A 26,027-nucleotide genomic window follows, 5' to 3' on the forward strand; every position below is an offset into this window, starting at 1 on the left:
TTCTGTGAGGTTACCCTCATTCTTCTAAACTCCATGGAGTACAGTCCAAGAGCGGTCAAATGTTCCTCGTATGTTAACCCTCTCATTCCCGGAATCATTCTAGCGAATCTTCTCTGAACCCTCTCCAATGTCAGAACATCCTTTCTTAAAGAAGGAGCCCAAAACTGCACACAGTATTCCAAGAGAGGTCTTACCAGTTCCTTATAGAGCCTCAACATCACATCCCTGCTCCTATACTATATTCCTCTAGAAATGAATGTCAGCATTGCATTCACCTTCTTCACCACCAACTCAACCTGGAGGTTAACCTTAAGGGTATCCTGCACGAGCACTCCCAAGTCCCATTGCATCTCAGAACTTTGAATTCTCTCTCCATTTAAATAATAGTCTGCCGATTTATTTCTTCTACCAACGTGCATGACCATACACTTTTCAACATTGTATTTCATTTGCCACTTCTTTGACCATTCTCATAATCTATCCAAGTCTCTCTGCAGACTCTCTGTTTCCTCAGCACTACCGTCCCCTCCACTTATCTTTGTATCATCAGCAAACTTAGCTACAAAGCCATCTATTCCATAATCCAAATCGTTGATATACAACGTAAAAAGAAGTGGCCCCAACACGGACCCCTGTGGAACCCCACTGGTAACTGGCAGCCAACCAGAATGGGATCCTTTATTCTCTCTCTGTGTTTCCTGCCAATCAGCCAACGCTCTATCCACATATGTAAATGTCCTATAATTCCATGGGAATCTTGTTTAGCGGCCTTGTCATGGGCACCTTGTCAAAGGCCTTCTGAAAATCCAAATACACAACATCCACTGCATCTCCCTTGTCTAGCCTACTTGTAATCTCCTCAAAAAATTTCAATGGGTTTGTCAGGCAGGATTTTCCTTTAAGGAAACCATGCCGAGTTTGGCCTATCTTGTCATATGCCTCCAGGTACTCGGTAACCTCATCCTTGACAATTGACTCCAGAAACTTCCCAAACATTTCTCAAGCTAACAGGTCTATAATTCACTTTTTGCTTCCTTGCCCCCTTCTTAAATACCAGAGTGGCATTTGCAATCTTCCACTCCTCCGGAACCACGCCAGAATCTATTGACTTTTGAAAGATCATTGCTCCGCGATCTCCACAGCTACTTCCTTCAAAACACAAGGGTGCATTCCATCTGGACCTGGAGATTTATCTACCCTTAGACTATTCAGCTTCCTGAGAACTTCCTCTGTCGTAATTGTGACTGCGCACACTTCTCTTCCCTGACACCCTTGAGTGTCCGGAATACTGCTGATATCTTCTTCCGTGAGGGCTGATGAAAATACTCGTTCAGTTCCTCAGCCATCTCCTTATCTCCCATTACAATTTCTCCAGCATCATTTTCTATCGGTCCTATATCCACTCTCACCTGTTTTTTACTCTTTATATACTTGAAAAAGCTTTTAGTATCTTCTTTGATATTATTTGCTCGCTTCCTTTTATAGTTCATCTTTTCCCTCTTAATGGCCTTCTTAGTTTCCTTTTGTAAGCTTTTAAAAACTTCCCAATCCTCTGTCTTCCCACTAATTTTTGCTTCCTTGAATGCCCTCTCCTTTGCTTTTACTTTGGCTTTCACTTCTTTTGTCAGCCATGGTCGCATCCTTTTTCCATTTGAAAATTTCTTCTTTTTTGGAATATACCTGTCTTGCACCTTCCTCACTTCTCGCATAAACTCCAGTAGCTGAGCACCCTCTCCTTTGTAACAGTAACTGCACTCACTTCTCTTCCCTCGCACTCTTCAACACCGGGCACACTGCTAGTGTCTTCCATGGTGAAGACTGGTGCAAAATATTTGGTTTAGCTGCCATCTTTTTATACTGTGTTATTATATATCCGGCCTCATTTTCTACTGGTCCTATATCCACTCTCATCTCTGTTTTATTTTTTTACAATTTGATATTGTTTGCTAACTTGTTTTACAATGACAGGTGTGTAAAAAGGGCCTGAAGGATCATTGGAGACCAGAGTCACCCCAACCACAAACTGTACCAGTTGCTACCATCCGGGATACGGTACCGCAGCATAAAAGCCAGGAGCAACAGGCTCCGGGACAGCTTCTTCAACCATGCCAGCAGACTGATTAACTCATGCTGACACATCTGTATTTCTATGTTATATTGACTAGCATGTTATACATATAATTCATCATAAATTACTATAAATTGCACATTGCACATTTACATGGAGACGTAACGTAAAGATTTTTAATCCTCATGTATATGAAGGATGTAAGTAATAAAGTCAATTCAATTCAAATCAATTTCTTGTTTATTTTTTCCCACCCAATCATCCTTTTAGTTTCTCTCTGTAGATATGTAAAAGCTTCCCAATCCTTTGTCTTCCTACTAATTTTTGTTTAGTTGTATGCCCTCTCTTTTGCCTTTGCATTAACTTGTCTTCCCTTGTCAGCCACGGTTTTACTATTTTGCCATTTTAGTATTTATTTATTTTTGGAATACATCTATCCTTCACCTTCCTCATTTTCCCAGAAACTGACACCATTTCTGCTCTGCTCTCATCCCTGCCAGCATCTCCTTCCAATTTGCTTTGGCCAACTCCTCTCTCAGACCACTGTAATTTCTTTTACTTCTCTGAAATACTACAATGTCAGACTTTACTTTCTCCTTATCAAATTTCAAGTTGAACTCAGTCATGTTGTGAGCACTGTCTCCTAAGGGTTCTTTTAACTACTCACCTCTGGTTCAATACATAACACCCAATCCAGTAGTGCTGTTCCCCGAGTAGGCTCAACGACAAACTGCTCTAGAAAGCCATCACATTGCATTCGACAAACTCAATCTCTTGAGATCCTTTACCAACCTGATTTTCCCAATTGCCCTGCATGTTGAAATCTCCCATGATTATCATAACATTGTCCTTTTCATCAGCCTTTTCTATTTCCAGTTGTAATCTGTGGGCCTCAACCCACTGACTGTTGGGAGGCCTGTATATGACTGCTGTCAGTGTCATTATTACTTTTGCAGTTCCTTACCTCAACCCACAAGATTCAACATCTTCAATCCTATGTCACATCTTGCTGCTGATTTACCAGCAGAGCCACACCACCCCCTCACCCGACCTTCCTATAACACCGATACATTGTGAAACCTTGAACATTCAGCTCCCAACTACAACCATCCTTCAGCCACGTTTCCGTGATGGCCACAACATCATACCTGACAATCGGTAATCGTGCAACAAGATCATCCACCTTATTTCCCATACTCCCTGCATTGAGATATAACACTTTGTGTACTGTATCTGCTACCCTTTTTAATTCTGCATCACTAATGTTCTGATACTAACCCTGCCGGCTGGAATTTTCTCTTCGCATCTGTCCGCCCTATCTGACAGTCTGACTGCATGCTATCATTGCATTTTACCATCAGTCCTATCCCTTCACTCCAGTTCCCGTGCACCCCCCCCCCCCACCAAATTAGTTCAGACCCTCCCCAACAGCTCTATCAAACCTCTCTGTGAGAATATTGTTCTCCCTCGGGTCCCTTTTGAGCAGGTCATTCCTCCACCAGAACAGATCCCAATGATCCAAGAACCTGAATCCCTGTCCCCAGCACCATCTTCTCAGCCATGTTTATCTGCCAAATTATCCTGTTTCTACCCTCACCAGCACGTGGCACAGGCAGCAATCCAGAAATTACAACCCTGGGGGTGCTGCTTCTGAGCTTTTTACCAAGCTCTCCAAATTCTATTTTCAGGACCCCTTTTCTTTTACTTCCAATGTCATTGTCCCAAAATTTACCAAGATATCTGGCTCTTTTCCCTCCTTCTCTAAAATGCTGCGGACACGATTCGAGGCATCCCTGACCCTGGCACCCAGGAGGCAACATACCATTCGGGTGTCCCGTTCACATCAATAGATTCTCCTGTCTGTTCCCCTGACGATTCAGTCCCGGATCACAACCACTCCCCTCTTCTGCCTCTAACAACAGTGAGAGATGCTGATCCGGAAGGGGGAAGACCTGCGTCAATCAGAGTCTGCACTCACAGGGCACATGAAGGACTTGTGTATTTTCCTGACAATCCCTGTCACCACACTGATACCTGCTTTTATTCCCTACAATATCATCAAGTCAGTATTTAATTCCCAGTTCCTCTGGTAGATCCTAACTCATGTCCTGGTGTGTTAGTGCATTTGCCTGGGATTGGAACACAGTGGTTCATCTGCCAGTCCCGTGTATTGGTTGTATTGTGACCCTGTGCTGGTGTGTCCAGGGGTCTGACATCTCCAGCTGACCATGTTACAGTGATGCCTCCCAGTCGGTGGGGTTGATGTGAAATAAACTTCAGTTCCCCTTCACCCCAGTATTACAGACAATCTTTGCCTCAAATTGGAACTAAATTGAGCTTCATAAACAAGGGGAAATGAATCTTTGTAAGTTTTACCTCGATTAATAGCATCAAGTGTTTCTCTCAGCACTGTGTTCAACAAATAGAGGTGATCGAATTTTTCAACCGGTAGGGTCTCATCTGTCACTGACAATTCCTGGACATCGTCATTAATCCTGTAAATATTAAACAGCTGGTTATAAATTGCTATTCTGAACTATTTTACAAATCCATTCAGGGTTTCAGTAAAGAGCCTGTCCTACCTTCTGTTCCGACGAGCTTCCTCCTGAAATAAATAAAACACAAATCCGATTAGACTTGGACTTACTGTCCATATCCTGAATTTCTTCCAAATCATTACCAGGTGTTGAAAATTCCCACTCCCGCAGTCACTCACACACACGGACAATACAGAACCACTGGGTAACTTACAAGGAAAGTTTCTGAATGTCAGACCATTACTGAGAGGATGAAACTTACAGGGAAGACAGGACAGGCTGTGCATTTTCATCTGGATATGACGTCAGGCTGATAGGATGGAGGAATTTAAGATCAGTGATGTCTGTGATTGTGTGCGGGTGGAGGAAGTACCTCTATTTATGGGGAGACTCGTGGGGAGATGTAATTCCAGATGGATTTTAACAAATTCCACTAGAAATTTAGTGAAGAGGATGTGGAACTCAGTGCCACAGGAGTGGGTGAAATGGAACAGCAGAGACTGACTGTAATGCGGAGGCTGGATAAACACGTGAGGGACCAGAGATTTCGGGGCACTGTTGCTGGTTGTGGTGAGTAGGTGGCAGGAGGATTGTGCAGAGGGGAAATTGAGAGGAGGAAATGGGCCGAATGGCCTGGTTATGTTTTGAATGATTGAACGTTCATTTGAATGTTATCTGTAAAAGTAAAGAGACAGTAATAGTTTCCCTAATCTGGCGGAAACCGGATATAGAAGATAAGTCTGATGTGTGGGTCAAATTCTTTGTTCTCACTGATTGACAAAGAGACCCTCACACCAACCGCACCAGACACACTCACAGCCAGTGACTGGAACCGGGAGTTAATGAGAGTTTTAGGGGATATTTAATGCAGAATTAAGGACACAGTCAGCAGCTCTGTGTTATGATCAGAGTAAATCATTTCAGAAAAGATTGCATTCTGTCCTGGGATGTACAGAAGTTGTGGAAGTCATGTTTTGGGACAACAACCCTGAATAGTTGCATCAATTGTCTGGTGAGAAACAGTTTACTGCCATTTGTAAATGCTGTTTGTAGGAGCAACACGTCTGTTTTCTGTCTGCATTGTATTCTGTGTTATGTGTTTATTACGATAACCAGTCACGTGAGTGGGGACGTGGTAAAAGCGAAGGGAATAAGTTACGTATTCATACTTTGTTCTGCACAGTTTTGAGCTGGGGACGGACGGATGTCATTCTGTATTTGACTGCTATGTTGCAGCTTACTTTACAATGAATTACCCTGAAGTTTCATCGCTTCAAGATTGTATTTTGCTAATGAAGGACTGAAAGCGTATCTTGGACATTTTGAAATGTCATTATTGGAGTGATGGGAGGGTGCATCATGCAAATATAACAACTTGTGTGAGGTCGCCAGCAGCGGCAATTGATTTGTTAGAATTGGCCGCTGTGCTGTGTTTATTTCAAATATACCACTGTTCATTTAGTGCCCTTTGACAGAAACAAATTGAAATATAATCCCTCACCTTGAGAAACATCACACTGTCTTTTTGATCCATCTGTTCCTTTAACTTCGAGATTTCCTCCTGAATAAACCTTATATTCTCTTGAATCTCCCGAAGATTTTTCTCCATTGAGTTGAGAATCCTCTTCTCTTCTTCCCTGAGATCCCTGAGTAAGCTCTGCTCTTTCTCAGTGATAATCTGGCGCAGTTCAACAAACTGGGATGTGACGTGGGACTGAAGGCTGTGTGACTGTTCCTGTCGAATGAAAGGTGAAGATTAATATACTGCATTGCTGTGCTCTGTTTCCTTTTGTCGTTAAGTTCGGTCTATTGGAGTCCATGCTACTTCTGAGTGCATTCCCGTCAACACCATTCCCTCACGTTTTCCTGAAACCTATTCTCACTTATTGACCCATAAACTCCCATCTGATTCACACACACCCTCCCCACCTTTACAGGGTTAATTGTAATTAACCATTCATCCAGCATGTCCTTGGAATGTGTCTGAAACTGTCATGACCACAGGGAGAGCATGCAAACTCCACACAGACAGCAGCAGAGGTCAGGATCGAACCCAGGTCACTGGAGCTGCGATACTCTGCTATTCTGCATTAAATGGAGCAAAATTCGACAGTAATATCAGAAATTCCGCTCATGAAGCCTCACCCGAACTCCGGAAATCTTCTCTTTCTGTTGCTGCTCCTTTTCCTGGAAGTCTGATTTCTTTTTTGTGAGAGAGTCTAAGGAAGATTTTAGCTGATCCTGGAAGTCAGAGAGTGAAGGAAATAGAAACAAAGATGCATCAAAAGAAACAGGTGATCAACCCCGATTATCACACAAAATGCCGGAAGAACTCAGTGAGTCAGGCAGCATCTATTCAGGGGAAATAAACAGTCGGTGTTCCGGGATGAGACCCTTCATTAGGACTGGGAAGGAACGGGACAGAAGCTACAATAAAAAGGTTGGGGATGAGAACCAGCTGACAGGTGACGGGTGAGACAATGTGAGGGGGAACGTGGGGGAGGGTGATGAAGTGAGAAGCTGAGAGGGGACAGGTGGAAGAGGTAAAGGGCTGGAGAAGAAGGAATCTAATACGAGAGGACAATTCACCATGGAAGAAACGGGAGGAACTGGGCTGTTTGCGGCCCTGAATGGTGACGAGGGAGGAGGTTAGGAGTCAGGTGTAGCACTTGTCCCGCTTGCAGGTGTCGGTGCCAGGAGGGAGATCAGTGGGGAGGAGCGAGTGGATCAGGGCGATACAGTACGGGGAGCGATCCGTATAGAGAGCGGAGAGTTGCGGGGTGAGGAGGTGGGCTGTGGGACGGAGAGATGCTAGAATCCCGTTGGAGATGGCGAAAGTTGCAGAGAATGATGTGTTAGTTATAGAGGCTCGTGCGATGATATGTAGGACAAAGGAAATATTTTAAGTATTGAACTAACGTTAGTTTTTACCTTGTAGATTTTAACAGCTTCTTTAATCGGCATGAAGCGGTGTTCTCTGTGTTCCTGCGCGTCTCTACAGACCAGACAGATCAGTGTCTTGTCCGTTTCACAAAACAGCTTCAGTTCTTCCTCATGTTCCTCGCAGTGAAGTTTACTTTCCTTCCCTTTCGGATTCAGGTTTAGATTTCGAGCTTTTTCAGCCAGATTTGCTAAGGCCCGATTCACCCTGAGGGTGCGGTCAGCAAACACCTCTCTACATTCCGGGCAGGAGTTTCTCTCCTCCCTTTCCCAACACAGTGTAATACAAGAGCGACAGAAGTTGTGTCCGCACTCCAGTATAACCGGATCGATGAAGAAATCCAGGCAGACGGGACAAATTGCCTCCTCGGTCCAACTCTCGGCCTGTCCTTTCGAAGCCATGTTAACTCCCAGCACTTCCTGATTCAGAATGCTTTCACTTTCGGGGAGCTGCTGATCCCCTGCAGTACCGCGATTGTCCACTACGCGAGCTGCAGTCTCAGGGAATGAACATTCTGCTGCTCGATATGTTCAGTGGAAATTCTGGCTATTTCCATGTTAGTGTGGGATCAAAAACAAATTAAACAGGGAAAAGATAAGAAAACGCCCAATGGACTGTCTAAGCCCGGCGACGAGCGTAGGTGAGTTGGCCATATGCCCAGCAACCCCATCTCGTAAACACCTAGAGCGACAAAAAACGTTAGCTGAATGTCCAAAGGCCCCATCGCTCCGATCGGAAGGACCTTTCCGGATCGAGATCCTTCATCTGAACTGTCTCAACCCGAAATGCCGATTGTCCATTTCCCTCCACAGATGCTGCCCGACCCCCTGAGTTCCTCCAGCAGCTCGTTTTCTATCTTTCTCCAGGTCTAAGAGAGTCAGAGTGGAGTGTAAAACGGTGAATAAGTAAACAGTGAAAACATGCCATTAAACTGGGGATGCGGAGAGAATATTGTGCTGTGAGGAGAGAAATGCAGTGGTGATGACCGACCTGTGGTTGCAGGAAAAAGCACAGGACTGGACATTCTACGTCATAGGGTGGAAAATTTTAATTTTTCGGTAAGGTCCTGATTTCAACAGCCCTTCGTGAGAAAAACTTCATGACTTGACCCATGTCTGTCCTGTCTCCAATAGAAGCCCTGGTCTCCTTCACTCTGAATACAGATCAGATGTTGATACTTTTTTTGTATCAAAATAAACTTTATACTCTTTATTCAGAATGATAAAACGTGCCAATACCTTTATCCAAAGAATTTACATTCATTCTCTATTGGGTATTCTGTTGTCTGTTGTCGCCCATGTGCCCCCTGGGGTGGTGAACAATAATTGAGAGGCTTTCTCAGCCAACACGGCCTCTCCCAGTCTAGCAGTAGATAGACCCGATAGTTCCAATGGTGTCCCTGTAGTCTGGAATGTGTCAGTCGGCAGCATTCCTGTACGACAGGGGTTCCCAGCATTTTGTGCTAAACACCAGTACCAGTAACCGTGGACCCCTGGTTGGGAACCGCTGCTCTCCGGACATCTCGGTGTGATGGCAGGCCAACAAGTTTCGAGCGTCTTTCCCCGAGTTGATGATATTCCAGGAGCACTTGCTGTCCGTTTTCCTGCGCGTCCTGGGAACAGCCCGAGGATCAGTGAGCCTTCTGTCACGCAGCTGCTGTGGCACAGGCCCTTGCATGTTTCTCCAGAGATCATCGCCAGTCCACAGTCTGCAAAGAGGTGAGTGACCGTCTCGTCTCCACTGCAGTAATCTCGGGGCAGCGCGCTGTGGGAGTGATCTCCGGGCATGCAGCAAGGATCAGACTGGCAGGGGCCCTCTCGTCTCCACTGCAGTAATCTCGGGGCAGCGCGCTGTGGGAGTGATCTCCGGGCATGCAGCAAGGATCAGACTGGGAGGGACCCTCTCGTCTCCACTGCAGTAATCTCGGGGCAGCGCGCTGTGGGAGTGATCTCCGGGCATGCAGCAAGGATCAGACTGGGAGGGGCCCTCTCGTCTCCACTGCAGTAATCTCGGGGCAGCGCGCTGTGGGAGTGATCTCCGGGCATGCAGCAAGGATCAGACTGGGAGGGGCCCTCTCGTCTCCACTGCAGTAATCTCGGGGCTGCACGCTGTGGGAGTGATCTCCGGGCATGCAGCAAGGATCAGACTGGGAGGGGCCCTCTCGTCTCCACGGCAGTAATCTCGGGGCAGCGCGCTGTGGGAGTGATCTCCGGGCATGCAGCAAAGATCAGACTGGGACGGGCCCTCTCGTCTCCACTGCAGTAATCTTGGGGCAGCGCGCCGTGGGAGTGATCTCCGGGCATGCAGCAAGGATCAGACTGGGAGGGGCCCTCTCGTCTCCAGTGCAGTAATCTCGGTGCAGCGCGCTGTGGGAGTGATCTCCGGGCATGCAGCAAGGATCAGACTGGGAGGGGCCCTCTCGCTGCCAGACTGGTGAGGTCTTGCTGCCTGTTGGAAAGATCTGGTGATGAGGCATTCTGCCAGATGGTCTGGGCTGTCTGCTCAGGGAACCACTCCACTGTGTCCATCCAGTCCTTCTCCTGCAGTAACTGCAGGACATTCCGTGCTGACCACTGTCTGGTGTTCTTGTGGTCAAAGCTGCTGGTCTGAAAGAACTGTCACCAATTTCATGAACACAAGGTTCACATGGAGAAGCTTCCTGATTGAGACAGACACAGTCTCACAGGGTATTTACAGGGTAGGGGCAGGAATGATGTTTCTCCTGGCTGGGCAGTGGAACTGGGGATCACAGACTCAAAATCCGAGGTCACCTCAGCAGGACTGAGATGAGGAGAAATTTCCCCACCCACAGTGCAGTGAATATTTGGAGTTTTCTCCACAGGTTTCCTAAATTAAACGGACATATTTAGGGGCTCGGCGATGTTGGGAACGTTGCAGGAAAGTGGTGCTGAGGGCAAAGATCAGCCATGTTCTGAGTGAGGGACAGAACAGTGCAACGGGCCGAATGGCAACGTCTGTTCCTGTTTCTTATTTTCTAAATCACGAGGTTACCTTTGCGCCTTGTTCTCCCTTGGCCTTCAGCCTGTCGGATTGCACAGGGGAGCGGTGAGAGCTCCGGAGATCCATCGGCAGCCGCTGCGGTTATTTCATGTTCTTGTTCTTTATCATTATTTTTGTATTTGCATTTGCACAGATCAGCACTCTGGCTGATCTTTCACTGCCTGCTTCTGTTGTGGTTACTATTCTATACTTTTTATAAGTATGTCCGCAGGAAAATGCTTCTCGGGGTTGTATGTGGTGACTTATCTGGACTCTGAAAATAAAATTTATTTTGAAATTTGAGTTTCGGGAAACTTGCTTTAATTCTGAGAACAAACTGTGACTGACATCTCCAGCTCCCAGCAGCAGCCCGTCCTCAGACACACTCACAGCCAATCAGCGATCACCGCTGGGAGAGGGATGCTCTCATTGGCTGAGGGGTGTCAGTGGGCGGGACGCTGAGCGCCCGGCCCAGCCGCAGTTTGGAACCGGGACCGAGTGAGGCCGGAGACCGGGAGCTGAGCCTCGGGTTTCGGCTGCACCACCGGCGGGTCTTGAATCCTTTCGAAGGCAGAGCTGAAGAGACCGGCGGAGATTCCGTGAGATGTTTCAGCTACATGGAGGGCGCCCGGCCTTTCCCCGCCGAGGATCGGGGCCTGTTGTCTGGAGTTTCCTCCCAGTCCTGTCTCCTGCTGCTGGGAGACAGGAGCTGCCCCGCAGCGGCTGCCGATGGATCTCCGGAGCTCTCACCGCTCCCCTGTGCAATCCGAACGGCTGAAAACCAAGGGAGAACAAGGCGCAAAGGTAAACTCGTGCTTTAGAAAATAAGAAACAGGCGCAGGCCTGGCCACTCGGCCCGTTGCGCCTATTCCACCCTTTCCTCAGAATACTCCTTTTTAAATCTTTTTATTGATTTTAAACAAACATAAAAATGAAACATGAATACAAAGAGCTTGAGAGTACATAATTAATAGGTGAAGGTATAAATGCAAATAGATGATAATAACCTCCCAAACTCATAGTGGTTACAAAAAATGGAGAAAATAAGAAATCCTCCCCCCAAAAAAATGAAAAAAATCCTAACCGACATGGGCCATTGCATTATATCAATTATACACAGTAGCGTCAATAACTCCGCACCTCCATCCAAATAATTAAGGACAATAAAAGTAAGGTTTAGGAAAAGTCAGTTTAGCTCATATGAAAATGTTGAATAAATGGTCTCCAAGTTTCTTCATATTTAACTGAAGGGTCAAAGACAACACTTGTAATTTTTTCTAAACTCGAACAAGAAATAGTTTGAGAAAACCACTGAAATATAGTTGGAGGATTAATTTCTTTCCAGTTCAATAGTATAGATCTTCTAGCCATTAATGTAACAAATGCAATCATCCGCCAGGCTGAGGGGGGATAAACGACTATTATCCACCATTGGTAAACCGAAAATTGCAGTAATAGGATGTGGTTGCAATTTGATATTCAGAACTGTTGAAATAATACCAAAAACATCATTCCAATAATTTCGCAAACAGGGGCAAGTCCAGAACATGTGGGTCAATGAAGCGACTTCAGAATGACATCTGTCACTGGTTGGATTAACATAAGAATAAAATCGAGCGAGTTTATCCTTGGACATGTGAGCCCTATGTACAACCTTAAATTGTATTAGGCATGTTTAGCACAAATAGAAGAAGAATTGACTAATTGTAAAATTTTCTCCCACTGCTCTGTGGGTATAAGACAGTGAAGTTCTTTTTCCCATTCCTTCTTTATTATTTCTGATACTCCTGGCTGTATTTTCATGATCATATGATAAATGATGGCTACTTAACCCTTCTGGCAAGGATTCAGAGCTAGAATTTTTTCTGTAATGTCCATTGGACATAATTTCAGAAAATACTAACATTCAAGAAATTTCTAACTTGCAAGTATCTAAAAAAAAGTGAGTTTTCGGCTGGATAGCTGTTCAAAGGGCATAAAACTGTTATCTAAAAATAGATCACGAAAACATGTTATACCTTTTGTTTTCCATAACACAAAGGCTTGGTCCATAAAAGAGGGCTGGAAAAAGAAGTTAGATATAATAGGGCTTGATTATTCAAGCCAAAGAATTTACAAAATTGAAACCATATTCTTAATGTATGTTTAACTATAGGATTAGTTATTTGTTTATTCGGTTTAGATAAAGCAAAAGGAAGCGAAGATCTTAAAATAGAAAACAATAAGAAGTCTTGTACAGATTTACACTTCAAATTTACCCATTGTGGGCAAGGTACTATGACTGGTTCTTGTGTCCAAAATATTAAATATTGAATATTAACCGCCCAATAGTAAAATCTCAGGTTTGGCAAGGCCAAACCACCTTCCTTCCTAGGCTTCTGTAAATATTTTTTACTTAATCTAGGGTTTTTATTCTGCCACACATACGAGGATATTTTGGAGTCAATAATATCACAAAAAGATTTAAGAATAAAAATTGATAATGCTTGGAATAAATATAAAAATTTGGGTAATACTATCATCTTGATAGCATTAATTCGACCAACCAATGACAGAGATAATGGGGACCACCTGGTAACAAATTGCTTGATTTGTTCAATTAAAGGTAAAAGATTAACTTTAAATAAACCCTTATGTTGCTTGGTAATTTTTATACCCAAATAAGTAAAATGATCTGTGACAACTTTAAATGGTAAGTGTTTATAAATTGGAACTTGAATATTTAATGGAAATAATTCACTCTTATTAAAAATCAGTTTGTAGCCAGAAAAGCTACTAAACTGAGCAAGCAAGGATGAAATAGCAGGAATAGATCTCTCAGGGTCAGATATGTATAGTAACAAATCATCAGCATATAATGATAACTTATAAGTCCCTTACCACCTAATATAAAAATTCTGCAACGTATTAAATAAATATAGCCATTCAACTCTATCGAACACTTTTTCAGCATCTAAGGAAATGGCATTCTGGTATTTTAGATGAAGAAGTATAAATTATATTAATTAAGTTTCTAATATTAAAAGATGAATAACAGGTTTTAATAAATCCGGTCTGATCTTCAGAGATAATTTGAGGTAATACATTTTCTAATCTAGTGGCCAAAATTTTGGGAAAAATCTTAGAATCTGTATTCAGCAAGGATATTGGCCGATAGGATGCACATTCAGTGGGGTCTTTATCTTTTTAAAGAATTGGAGAAATGGAGGCATCATAAAAAGATTGTGGTTATTTACCTACAGTTAACGCATCTTTAAAAATTTTACAAAGCCGAGGAGGAAGTATAGAAGAAAAGGATTTTAAAAATTCAGGAGTATAACCGTCCGGACCAGGGGCTTTACCTGAATTCATTGAAAAAGAGAGTGGGTTCCCCTTTCCAGACCCTGACCGGGTACTTGTGCCACTCCTCAGGGTTATATATGGATCCTCTCGGGCAGGGACAGGGAGTGGGTTCCCCTTTCCAGACCCTGCCCGGGGACTTGTGCCACTCCTCAGGGTTATATATGGAACCTCTCGGACAGGGACAGGGAGTGGGTTCCCCTTTCCAGACCCTGCCCGGGGACTTGAGCCACTCCTCGGGGTTATATATGGGACCTCTCGGACAGGGACAGGGTGTGGGTTCCCCTTTCCAGACCCTGCCCGGGGACTTGTGCCACTCCTCAGGGTTATATATGGAACCTCTCGGACAGGGACAGGGAGTGGGTTCCCCTTTCCAGACCCTGCCCGGGGACTTGTGCCTCTCCTCAGGGTTATATATGGAACCTCTCGGACAGGGACAGGGAGTGGGTTCCCCTTTCCAGACCCCGCCCGGGGACTTGTGCCTCTCCTCAGGGTTATATATGGAACCTCTCGGACAGGGACATGGAGTGGGTTCCCCTTTCCAGACCCCGCCCGGGGACTTGTGCCTCTCCTCAGGGTTATATATGGAACCTCTCGGACAGGGACATGGAGTGGGTTCCCCTTTCCAGACCCTGCCCGGGGACTTGTGCCTCTCCTCAGGGTTATATATGGAACCTCTCGGACAGGGACAGGGAGTGGGTTCCCCTTTCCAGACCCTGCCCGGGGACTTGTGCCTCTCCTCAGGGTTATATATGGAACCTCTCGGACAGGGACAGGGAGTGGGTTCCCCTTTCCCAGGCAGATGCCCGAAGGTGACCGGGAGCCACCAGAGGGGCTGATGTAATACAAGCCATGGCACGGTGGGTCGCTGAGGTAAGGGAACCCATTTGAATGACAGCCCGACTGCATGCGGATTTTGGTGAATTTACCCGATAACTACAGAAAAAGGAGAATCCCTTGTGTACTTTATCGCTCGTTTTAAGGATACGTGAGAGTCCAATGCCGGCAAACCCCTGGACAGATCAGTATGTCCAGCTGGCAGAGCAGACTTTTCTAAACTGTCTCGGACCCAACCCTGCCCACTCCTTTAAGTTAACTAATCTCAATTCGCTGTGTCAGACCTGGCACCGGGTGACATCAATTCTGATGAATAGGGAGCGCAATTGACTCTTTAAAGGGACTGGGGAAAAGCGAGAGTGTGCACAGAGAACCGGTAGTGAGGAGATGGAGTTCGGGTCCCGACGAAGAACCCAGAACGGGTGGCGGGATCGTGCGGACGGTGCAGATGAAGAGGACACTTGGCTAAGGACAGAGACGGGGTTTGTAGAAAGAGGGGACATTGGGCCAGAGATTGTCGCACTGCAATCACAGACAAGAATAATAAGGGGCTGGAAGACAGCCCGGATCACAGTGATACTCGACAGAGTAACACATTTATTCTCCACAATCACTTTGGTCCCGGATAGGGCAGGCCAGAGGGGACGGATCACAGTGATACTTGACAGAGTACCACATTTACTGTCCACAATCACTTTGGTCCCGGATAGGGCAGGCCAGAGGGGACGGATCACAGCGATACTCGACAGAGTACCACATTTACTCTCCACAATCCCTTTGGTCCCGGATAGGGCAGGCCAGAGGGGACGGATCACAGCAATACCCGACAGAGTACCACATTTACTCTCCACAATCCCTTTGCTCCCGGATAGGGCAGGCCAGAGGGGACGGATCACAGTGATACTCGACAGAGTACCACATTTACTCTCCACAATCCCTTTGCTCCCGGATAGGGCAGGCCAGAGGGGACGGATCACAGTGATACTCGACAGAGTACCACATTTACTCTCAACAATCCCTTTGGTCCCGGATAGGGCAGGCCAGAGGGGACGGATCACAGTGATACTCGACAGAGTACCACATTTACTCTCCACAATCCCTTTGCTCCCGGATAGGGCAGGCCAGAGGGGACGGATCACAGTGATACTCGACAGAGTACCACATTTACTCTCCACAATCCCTTTGGTCCCAGATAGGGCAGGCCAGAGGGGACGGCGATACAGGCGGCTGTGATCAGGCTCACCGCACAGGCAGGCTCTTTTCTCACTGCTGTAATCAGTTAGAAGGTACAAGAGCCTCAGGACTCATCCCACTAGGGTCAAGAATAGTTACCACCCCTCAGCCATCAGGCTGTGGAACAACACAGGATAACTGCACTCACCTGCTGTCCATAGAGATGCTCCCATAACAAATCATCGTACTGGGACTGTCTCAAACTGATTGAAATAACAGGTGGTTTGACTGTTCCTCTCTCAGAATTAGAGAAATACAATCTCAGAGGATATTTACAGCGGAAGGGCTGGAATGATGTTTCCCATAAGGTGTGGAAGCAACGCTCACAGACTCAAAATCCGAGGACAGCTCAGCAGGACTGAGATGAGGAGAAATTTCCTCACCCAGAGTGTAGTGAATCATTGCAAATATCACCACAAGGTTTCGAAATTGAATGGACATATCCTGGGGCACAGCGGTGATGGAAAGTTGCAGGAAAGTGGTGCTGAGGTCAAAAGTCAAGCATGTTCTGAGTGAAGGGCAGAAGAGGCGCAAGGGGCCGAATGGCCACGCCTTCTCTATTTCTTATTTCCTGAAACACGAGTTTACCTTTGCGCCTCACTGTTTCTTGTCCTGTCAGATTGAACAGGGAGCGCTGAGAGCACCGGACATCTATCGGCAGCCGCTGCGGTTATTTCATGTTCTCGTTGTTTATTTGCATTGGCGAAGTTTGTTGTCTTCTGCACTCTGGTTGATCTTTCAGTGATCCAGATATAGTTACCATTCTGTAGCTTTGCTCTGTATGTTTGTAAGATTTGTATGTGGCGACGTATATGTACTCTGATAATAAAATTTACTTTGAACTTTGAGCCTCGGGGAACTTGCTTTGATTCTGAGAACAACTGTGAATGACATCTCCGGCTCCCGGCAGCAGCCCGCCCTCGGATACACTCACAGCCAATCAGAGAACACCACTGCGAGACTCTTGCCTCCATTGGCTGAGGCGTGTCAGTGGGCGGGACGCTGGGCGGACCGAAGTTTGGAATCGGGAACGAGTGGATCTGGTGAGAGACCCGAGATTGGGAGCAGCTCCCCGGGTAAAGGCTGCAACAGCGGCCGGAGTTTTGAATCCTTCCGATGGCGGAGGTGAAGATTCGGGCGGAGATTCCGTGAGATGTTTCAGCCACACAGAGGGTGCCCGGTCTTTCCCCGCCGTGGATCGGGGCCTATTGTCCGGAGTTTCCTCCCAGTCCTGTCTCCTGCTGCTGGGATACGGGAGCTGGCCCGCAGCGGCTGCCGATGGATCTCCGGAGCTGTGAGCGCTCCCCTGTGCAAAAGGACAGGCTGAAGGTCAAGGGAGAACCAGACGCAAAGGTAAACTCGGACTTTAGAAAATAAGAAACTGGAGCAGGCCATTCGGCCCTTTGCGTCTGTTCTGACTTTCACTCAGAACATGTCTGATCTTTGACCTCATCGCCACTTTCGCGCAACCTTCCCAGCATCGCACATCCCCAAAATTTGTCCTTCGAATTTAGAAACCTTGTGGAGAAAATTCCAAAGATTCGCTGCCCTCTGGGTGAGGAAATTTCTCCTCATCTCAGTCCTGCTGAGGTGAACTCGGATTCTGTGACCCCCATTCCTCACCACAGCCAAAGGAAACATCATTCCTGCCTCTACCCTGTCAATACCCTGTGAGACTATGTCTGTCTCAGTCAGACGGCCTTTTATTTCTCTAATCTTGAGACAGGCCCGGTCAGTATAATCTCTTCGAGGACACTACCTCACCTCCTAAATCAATCTGGGAAATCTCTTCATTCCCTTCATCCCTCAGGCTGACTCCGGGAGGGAGACCAGACCTGTGCACAGTGTTCCATGTACGCTCTCACCAGGACCCCATATACCTTCAGAGGAGATCTTTATTCTTCTATTCAAACCTTCCTTCCCATTCAATGCTCTTCATTTAATATCGAACTCAAACAGTGAGCAGACACAACACAGCCTCAGCCATGAATTTAAAGGGCAGGTGTTGCAACAGTTTGAGCTTCATACCGGGGGCCACGGAGCAAGCAGGGTGTCACAAAGGGAGGAATGTGGGAGTGTTGTATGTCTGAGACCAGCTGTGTGTGTTTGTGTATCAGAATCAGGTTTAATATCACCGGCAAATGTGGTGAAATTTGTCAGCCGTACATCTAGGAATAAAAACCACAAATTACAGTAATTATTTATAAAATTATACTTAAAATGTATTGCAAAAAGAGAAGACAAATCCTGAGGAAGTGTTTATCCGCTGAAATGTGGTGAAATTTGTTCCTTTGTGTCTGCAGTACATTGCAATATTTAGTAATAAAAACTACAGACTGCAATTAGAATGTGTAAAATTATATTTAAAATGTAGTGCAAAACTAGAGGGAAAATACTGAGGGGGTGTTCATGGGTTCTTTGTCCATTCGGAAATCTGACAGTGGGGAAGAAAATGTTCCTGAACCGATGAGAGTGTCTTCAGGGTCCTGTACATCCTCCTTGATGGTAGCAATGAGACGAAGGCATGTCCTGGGTGATGGGGGTCCTTAATGATGGATGCCACCTTTTTGTGGCATCATCTTTTGAATGTGTCCTGGATGCTGTGGAGTCCAGTGCCCATGAAGGAGCTGGCTGAGTTTACAGCTTTCTGCAGCATTTTCCGATCCTGTGCAGTGGCCTCTCCACACCAGGCAGTGATGCAACCAGTTCGAATGCTCTCCACAGTACATCTGTAGAAATTTGCAAGTGTCTTTAGTGACAGACCGATTCCCCTCAATCTCCGAATGAAATATAGCCGATGTTGTGCCTTCATTGTAGCTGCATCAATATGTTGGGCCCAGGATAGTTCCTCAGAGATGTTGACAGGCAGGAAATGGAAACTGCTCACCCTTTTCACTTCTGATCCCACGGTGAGGACTGGTGTGTGTTCCCTCGACTTCCCCTTCCTGAATCCACAATCAATTCCTTTGTCTTAATGAAGTTGAGGGCAAGGTTGTTGCTGTGACACCACTCAACTTGCTGATCTATCTCACTCCTGTACTCCTCCTCGTCACCGTCTGAAATTCCAGCAACAATAGTTGTGTCGTCGGCAAGTTTATAGATGAGCCTAGACACACAGACGTGGGTGTAGAGAGAGTAGAGCAGTGGGCTGAGCACGCATCGTTGAGGTGTGCCAGTGTTGATTGTCAGCAAGGAGGAGATGTTATTTCTGATCCACACAGACTGTGGTCTCCTGGTGAGGATCCAGTTGCAGAAGCAGGTACAGAGGCCCAGGTTTTGGAGCTTGTTGATTACAATTGAAGGTGTGATTGTGTTGAACGCTGAGCTGTAATCAGCAGCCTGACTTGTGTATTGCTATTGTCCAGGTGATCTAAGGCTGAGTGGAGAGACAGTGAGATTGCGTCTGTTGTAGATATATTGTGGAGATATACAAATTGCAGTGGGTCCAGGTCGATGCACAGACAGGAGTTGATTCTAGACATGACTAAACCCTCAAAACACTTCATCACAGTAGCTGTGAAAACCACTGGGCGATAGTCATTGAGGAGGCTGTTCACTGTGTTGATATTTTGGGCACTGGTATGATTGTTGCCCTTTTGAAGCAGGTGTGTGTGTGTGTGTGTGTGTGTGTGTGTGTGTGTGTGTGTGTGTGTGTGTGTGTGTGTGTGTGTGTGTGTGTGTGTGTGTGTGTGTGTGTGTGTGTGTGTGTGTGTGTGTGTGTGTGTGTGTTTGCTTGAAACAGGGAGCCAGAGAATCCAAGGCTCATTTCGATTCAGGAATATTTCTTTTTACTGGGTTTCCTCGAAAGAGATGTCACAGTGATGGATGACCATTCAGGTCAGAACAAACTCATTTACTCAGCTGATGGTGAACCTTTGAAGCTCGCAACTCACTCTTGTGTTTGCGAGAGACATTTACAAATTTGAATGTAGAATTGAGAATGAACACAGTAAATTCATTATTTGTATAGTTTTAGTTTTTTTGTGAGCATGCTCGGTAAATCCAATAATGGAAACAACGAAGGACCAGCAGGACGGACCGAAAAAATACAACAATGTGCAAAGGACAACAAACTGTGCGAATTGAAATGAAAAATATATAATAAATAAACAAGAAATAAATAAATATCAAGAACGTGAGATGAAGAGTCCTTGAATGTGTCCATTGGTTGTGGGAATAGTTCAGTCTTGGCGTGAGAGAGTTTGTGTAAAATTATCCCCTTTGGTTCAGGACATGAATTTAATGTCATTCTCGCCTTCCAAAATCCACTCTAATAAAACGCTATATCACTTCTCTTTTCCAAAGTATAACTCAAACGCTCGATTACCTGACATTCCATCAGTTTACATAAATGAAACATTAAGCCCACAACTGGAAGGATCAGATGGGGACCTCCCAGATTTTCTAATAGACACTACTGCTGCCATTTTCCATGGGGAAGGAAGATGATCTAACATCCAAATACGATTCAAAGATGATAATATTTTCTCAAGAGAGCTGTCAGTTATATGTCTGGTCATACGATCATCCTTTCATGGGGATGCCTAACCTGCATTAATAATATTCTTAAATTCACACAAAAAGTTCTTGACGTCAGTGATACTATCATTGCTACATCTAACTTCCAACACATCAGGGTATTCACTGAAAAACATATCCCTATATTGTTTAACTTCTTCACTTAAATTATCGTGATTACGAATCGCAGCAAATGACCCAGCCAGTAACACAACCTTCCCCATTTCTGTAGCAATAATCTTGCCCACATTAATCAATACTGGATTATTATGATCCCTTCGAATTCCCCAATTTTCGCAATCATTCTTCAAACATCTCCAAGTTTATTAACCCTTCCTATATTATCTCAATACGATTCCAGTAAATCACCTCCTTCCCCACCATGGTCTGTGCCGTTCTATTCTAAATGATGTCACTCTGAGACTGAGATCACAGAAAACACTGGATTTCTTGCAATTTGTTTTACCAAAAATTCCACCTCCTACATGTGGTTTCCTATCCCCGATATAAATCCAAACTCAAGCTAAAGCCTTGCAAACAGATAAAGGGAATGTTGACTCAATGTTCCCAAACTAAAAGGCAAACTAAAGACAGTAAAATGATCAATCCCCAATGTTTCATCACCCATAACATCCCACATACAGACTCCAGCAAGTATGTTCGAAACGAATGTTAAATCTTTTGCCGTTTCAGGATTATTATGGACATTAAATCTAGTGGTAACAACCAGGATACCTGTATCCATATAACATCCGGAGGTTTGACAAATCAGAAATAAACTTCTTAAAGTATTAACCTTTAGAAATTAGGGTTCTCATACTCCATTGCAATATTTTTAATCCCATTATGTACCTTCACAAGTAGACTGGCAGCTTCATTTACAGCTTCCCATGTAACACCAAACAGCAAAATATCTTCCTGCAGCTTTCACAATAATTTAATTCCATCAGTATGACGAGATGTTTGATCCGGACGATTCACCACATCCGTTACAAACATCAGAAAATTCATTTTATCCACAAGTGAAGTATCTTTATTGAGAGAACTGTGATGACAACATTTAATCACTGACGTCAGTCTGTTTGCTGGTTGGGAACACCAAATTAACATTTCCTTTATCTGTTTGCAAGACTGACTGACGCTCATCTTGAGAAATTATCGTGTGAGCTCTCATTTGATCGACAGGCATCTCAGCCACTAAAAGCAGGGAACAGAAGTAAGTCTGAGCTACGATAGGCCGGGTTGAAATCTGCACCTGACCATAACCCTCCTCTTCCGCTCCGTGCCCATGGCAGATTTTACCGAGTTGTGATGGCCGACGGGAATTGTAGTTCATATCCAAGCGCGTGTTTATGCATCACGTACATAGATTTTGTCACACTTTGCATTACCCGACAATTGCACCGTGACAGTGGTGGCGGAGAGGAGAATCAGTGTTGCATCGCACTCAGATTTGGGATCAGTGCACAGTCACTATCCAATCAACACGCACAAAATGCTGGAGGAACTCAGCAGGCCAGGCAGCCTCTATGGAAAACGCACAGTCGACGTTTGGGGCCGAAACCCTTCGGTAGGACTGGAGAAAAAAAAATGCTGAGGAGTAGATTTAAAAAGTGAGGCGAATGGAGAGCGAAACACTAGGTGATAGGTAAAAGTGGGAGGGGGAGGTTCATTGGGAAGTTGGTTGGTGTAAGGGACAGAAGGCTATGAAAGAAAGAAAAAGAGGAAAGAGGAGCAGAGAGAGGCAATGGAGACGTGCGTGAAATGGAAGAGATGCGGTAGAGGGCAGCGTTGATGGTAGAAAGGTAGCCTCTTTCTTTGAAAAAGGAGGATACCTCCTTGATTACTGCAGATTTTCTCTTGTCTGCGACAGTCACTGTCCAGTCTCCTTCTGACTCGAGTCCTGCAGTCCCGGCGGCAAAAGCCGTGAATCCCTACTCCGCCGTTCCGGGTTAATCACGTCCTTCCAGAGGTGACCAACCAGAGGTGCGCACGGTCCTCCAGCTGTGGTCTCACCAACATGGAGCAGTACGGGCCCTTCTGCTCACTGTGTTGTTCTGAACCAATTGAAATGGTCATTCAATGCCTTACTAAATCAATCCCTCCTGCCTGCACAAGGTCCACACTCACGTGGTATCTAATAGCCTCTATTGCGTCTGCTGCCTCCACCACCTCCCCAGGCATTCATTCCAGGCACCCACCACTATGAGTATGAAAAGAAAACTTGCATCGCACATCTCCTTTAAACATTCCGAGTCAGGTTAAATATCGTATTACTCGGTGGTTTGCAGTCGATTATTAAGTAGGTGGTTTCGGGGTTCCTGGAGGCACATGATAGAATAGCCCGTAGTCAGCATGGTTTGTCAGTGGAAAATCTTGCCTGAAATTTTTTGGAATTCTTTGAAGAAATAACAATCAGGGTAGACGAAAGAGAAACAGAGGAATTTGTCTGCTTGGATTCTCGAAAGGCCTTTGACAAGGTTCCACACATGACGCTGCAAAACAAATTAAGAGCACATGGTATTACACAAAAGCTGCTGGTATGTAGAAAACATTGGCTGTTTGGCGGGTTACGAAGCGTAGGAATAAAAGGAACCTTTTGTGGTTGGCTGCCGGTAACTAGTGGTGTTCCACTATATATATTATATATATATTCACATTATATGTCAATGGCTTGGATGGCAGAATTGAGCGATTTGTGGCCAAGTTTGCGGATGATACAAAGATAGGTGAAGGCGCAGATAGATTTGAGGAAGTAGAGAGGCTACAGAAGGTGTTAGGCATATTGCAAGAAAGGGCAGAATGTAACAGATGGAATATATTGTCAAGCAGTTTATGGTCATGTACTTTGGTAGAATAAATAAAAGGTAGACTATTTATTAGGTGATAGATTTTTTTTTAAATGAGGCGCAAAGGGTCTTGGGAGACCTTGTGCAGGATTACATGAAGACTAATTTGCAGGTTGAGTCGGTGGTGAGGAAGGCAAGTGCATTCACCTCGAGAAGACGCGAATATAAAAGCGAGGAGGGAATGTTGAGACTTTATAAACCACTGGTGAAGCCTCAGTTGGAGTATTGTGAGCAGTTTTGTGCCCCTTATCTTAGGAAGGATGGGCTGACGTTGGAGAGGGCTCACAGGATGTTCACATAAATGGTTCCTGGATTGATCCCCTTGTCGTATTAAGAGCCAATGTGGATCTTCATTTGGTTTTATCACGTGTAGAATCATCAGCTCTTATGATGGTCAATGTGACAGAAGCTCAATTTATGACCCAATCTATGACCTGCCTAGGAATTATGGACCTGTATTCCCAGTTTCCTCTATTCTCCCGTACTCCTCAATTCCCGACCATCCACTCCGTATGACCTTCTCTGCTTGGTCCTCCCAAAGTGCAACACCTCACACTAAACTGCATTAAATTCCTTCTATCATTTTTAGAAATTCTTTCCAGCTGCTTAATTCATGCTGAAAGTTTTGATCACCTACTTCGCTGCCCACACACGCTCTGAATTTAGATGTCATCTGCAAAAGCAGTTTACCAGAATACTATTGATATTCAGAAGTTTCTATATCCTGTCCCTTAAAACGTCTTCCAATAAGTTACCCACGACTGATGTCAGGCTCCCTTCCCTCTAATTTCCAGGCTTATTCTTAGAACATTCCTTGACCATCGGAAGCTAATCTCCAGCACCTCACCCGTGGCTGAGGACATTTGAAATCCCTCTGCCAAGGTCCCTGCAATTTCCGCATTAGCTACCGACATGAACCGGGGAGGACACCCTATCTGGACCTGGGCATTCATCCACCATAATTTGTCGCAAGTCCGCAAACACCCCTTTCCCCATAATCCGTACATGGTCCATGATCTCAGTACTGTTCTGCCTCATTTCCTTTGTCCTCAACATTTTCTTTTTCATTTTCATTTTCATTTCCTTTGTCCTCAACTCAAACAGTGAGCAGACACATCACAGCCTCAGCCATGAATTTAAAGGGCAGGTGTTGCAACAGTTTGAGCTTCATACCGGGGGCCGCGGAGCAAGCAGGGTGTCACAAAGGGAGGAATGTGGGACTGTTGTATGTCTGAGCCCAGCTGTGTGTGTTTGTCTATCAGAATCAGATTTAATATCACCCGGCATGTGTGACGGAATATGTTGTTTTGTGACAGCAGTACATTGAAATGCATAGTAATAAAAATTATAAATTACAGTAAGTATGTATAAAATTAAATTTAAATGTTAGTGCAAAATGAGAGGGAAAATACAGAGGAAGTGTTCGTGGGTTCATTATCCATTCAGAAATCTGATGGTTGAGGTGAAAAAGCTGTTCCTGAGACCTTGAGTGTCTCTCCAGGGTCCTGTACATCCTCCTTGATGGTAGCAATGAGACGAAGGCATGTCCTGGGTGATGGGAGTCCTTAATGATGGAAGCCGTCTTTTTGTGGCATCATCTTTTGAAAGTGTCCTGGATGCTGTGGAGTCCAGTGCCCATGAAGGAGCTGGCTGAGTTTACAACTTTCGGCAGCATTTTCCGATCCTGTGCAGTGGCCTCTCCACACCAGGCAGTGATGCACCCAGTTAGAATGCTCTCCACAGTACATCTGTGGAAGTTTGCAAGTGTCTTTAGTGACAGACCGATTCCCCTCAATCTCCGAATGAAATATAGCCGATATCGTGCCTTCATTGTAACTGCATCAATATGTTGGGCCCAGGATAGTTCCTGAGAGATGTTGACAGGCAGGAAATGGAAACTGCTCACCCTTTTCACTTCTGATCCCACGATGAGGATTGGTGTGCGTTCCCTCGACTTCCCCTTCCTGAATCCACAATCAATTCCTTTGTCTTCATGATGTTGAGGGCAAGGTTGTTGCTGTGACACCACTCAACTTGCTGATCTATCTCACTCCTGTACTCCTCCTCGTCACCATCTGAAATTCCAGCAACAATAGTTGTGTCATCAGCAAGTTTATAGACGAGCCTAGACACACAGACGTGGTGTAGAGAGAGTAGAGCAGTGGGCTGAGCACGCATCGTTGAGGTGTGCCAGTGTTGATTGTCAGCCAGGAGGAGATGTTATTTCTGATCCACACAGACTGTGGTCTCCTGGTGAGGATCCAGTTGCAGAAGGAGGTACAGAGGCCCAGGTTTTGGAGCTTGTTGATTACAATTGAGGGTCTGATTGTGTTGAACGCTGAGCTGTAATCAGCAGCCTGACGTGTATTGTTATTGTCTGAGAGATCTAAGGCTGAGTGGAGAGCCCTCATGTTCGACGACACAACCCCTTATTCTGCGCACACCCCCAAATCCGTCTGCATCCCCCAGTCATGTGCCTACAAACCACCAATCCATAGCTCAATCACCAACTCAGTGCGAACCCACGCATGCTGGCACCCCCCGCAGACATAATCCTCAGAGCACGAATTATTTCAAAGAGTTCAGGAAATGGCGGTCTCAGTATTAAAAAACCCCACTCCAGATCGGCCGACACATCCAATTCTGGGTGTCACTCAAAATCCGTGTACAGCCGCATGTGAACCTGCACGTTGGACGACACAGTG

General features: G+C 45.4%; 1 protein-coding gene across 1 annotated transcript; it reads right to left on the reverse strand.

Moving 5' to 3' along the window:
• Nucleotides 1-787: 787 nt before the first annotated feature.
• On the reverse strand, nucleotides 788-21,809 carry LOC140720203 (uncharacterized). Its single transcript, XM_073035089.1, has 5 exons — nucleotides 21,546-21,809; nucleotides 6,107-6,340; nucleotides 4,651-4,673; nucleotides 4,445-4,563; nucleotides 788-798 (listed from the first exon to the last, which is right to left on the reverse strand). The coding sequence occupies exons 1-5, from the start codon at nucleotides 21,807-21,809 to the stop codon at nucleotides 788-790; spliced, it is 651 nt and encodes a 216-aa protein (XP_072891190.1).
• Between the last annotated feature and the right edge of the window lie 4,218 nt (nucleotides 21,810-26,027).

The sequence above is a fragment of the Hemitrygon akajei genome, unplaced genomic scaffold (assembly GCF_048418815.1).
Source record: "Hemitrygon akajei unplaced genomic scaffold, sHemAka1.3 Scf000038, whole genome shotgun sequence".
In the NCBI taxonomy this organism is placed as follows: Eukaryota; Metazoa; Chordata; class Chondrichthyes; order Myliobatiformes; family Dasyatidae; genus Hemitrygon; species Hemitrygon akajei.

Excerpts from the sequence above, each read along its gene's own strand:
- LOC140720203 (XM_073035089.1), bottom strand. The coding sequence starts at position 21,809 with ATGAACTACAATTCCCGTCGGCCATCACAACTCGGTAAAATCTGCCAT. Across the intron at positions 4,674-6,106 it reads ACAGTGTGATGTTTCTCAAG|GAGGAAGCTCGTCGGAACAG; the intron begins GTGAGGGATTAT and ends TATTTATTTCAG. Across the intron at positions 4,564-4,650 it reads GAAGCTCGTCGGAACAGAAG|GATTAATGACGATGTCCAGG; the intron begins GTAGGACAGGCT and ends TAATATTTACAG.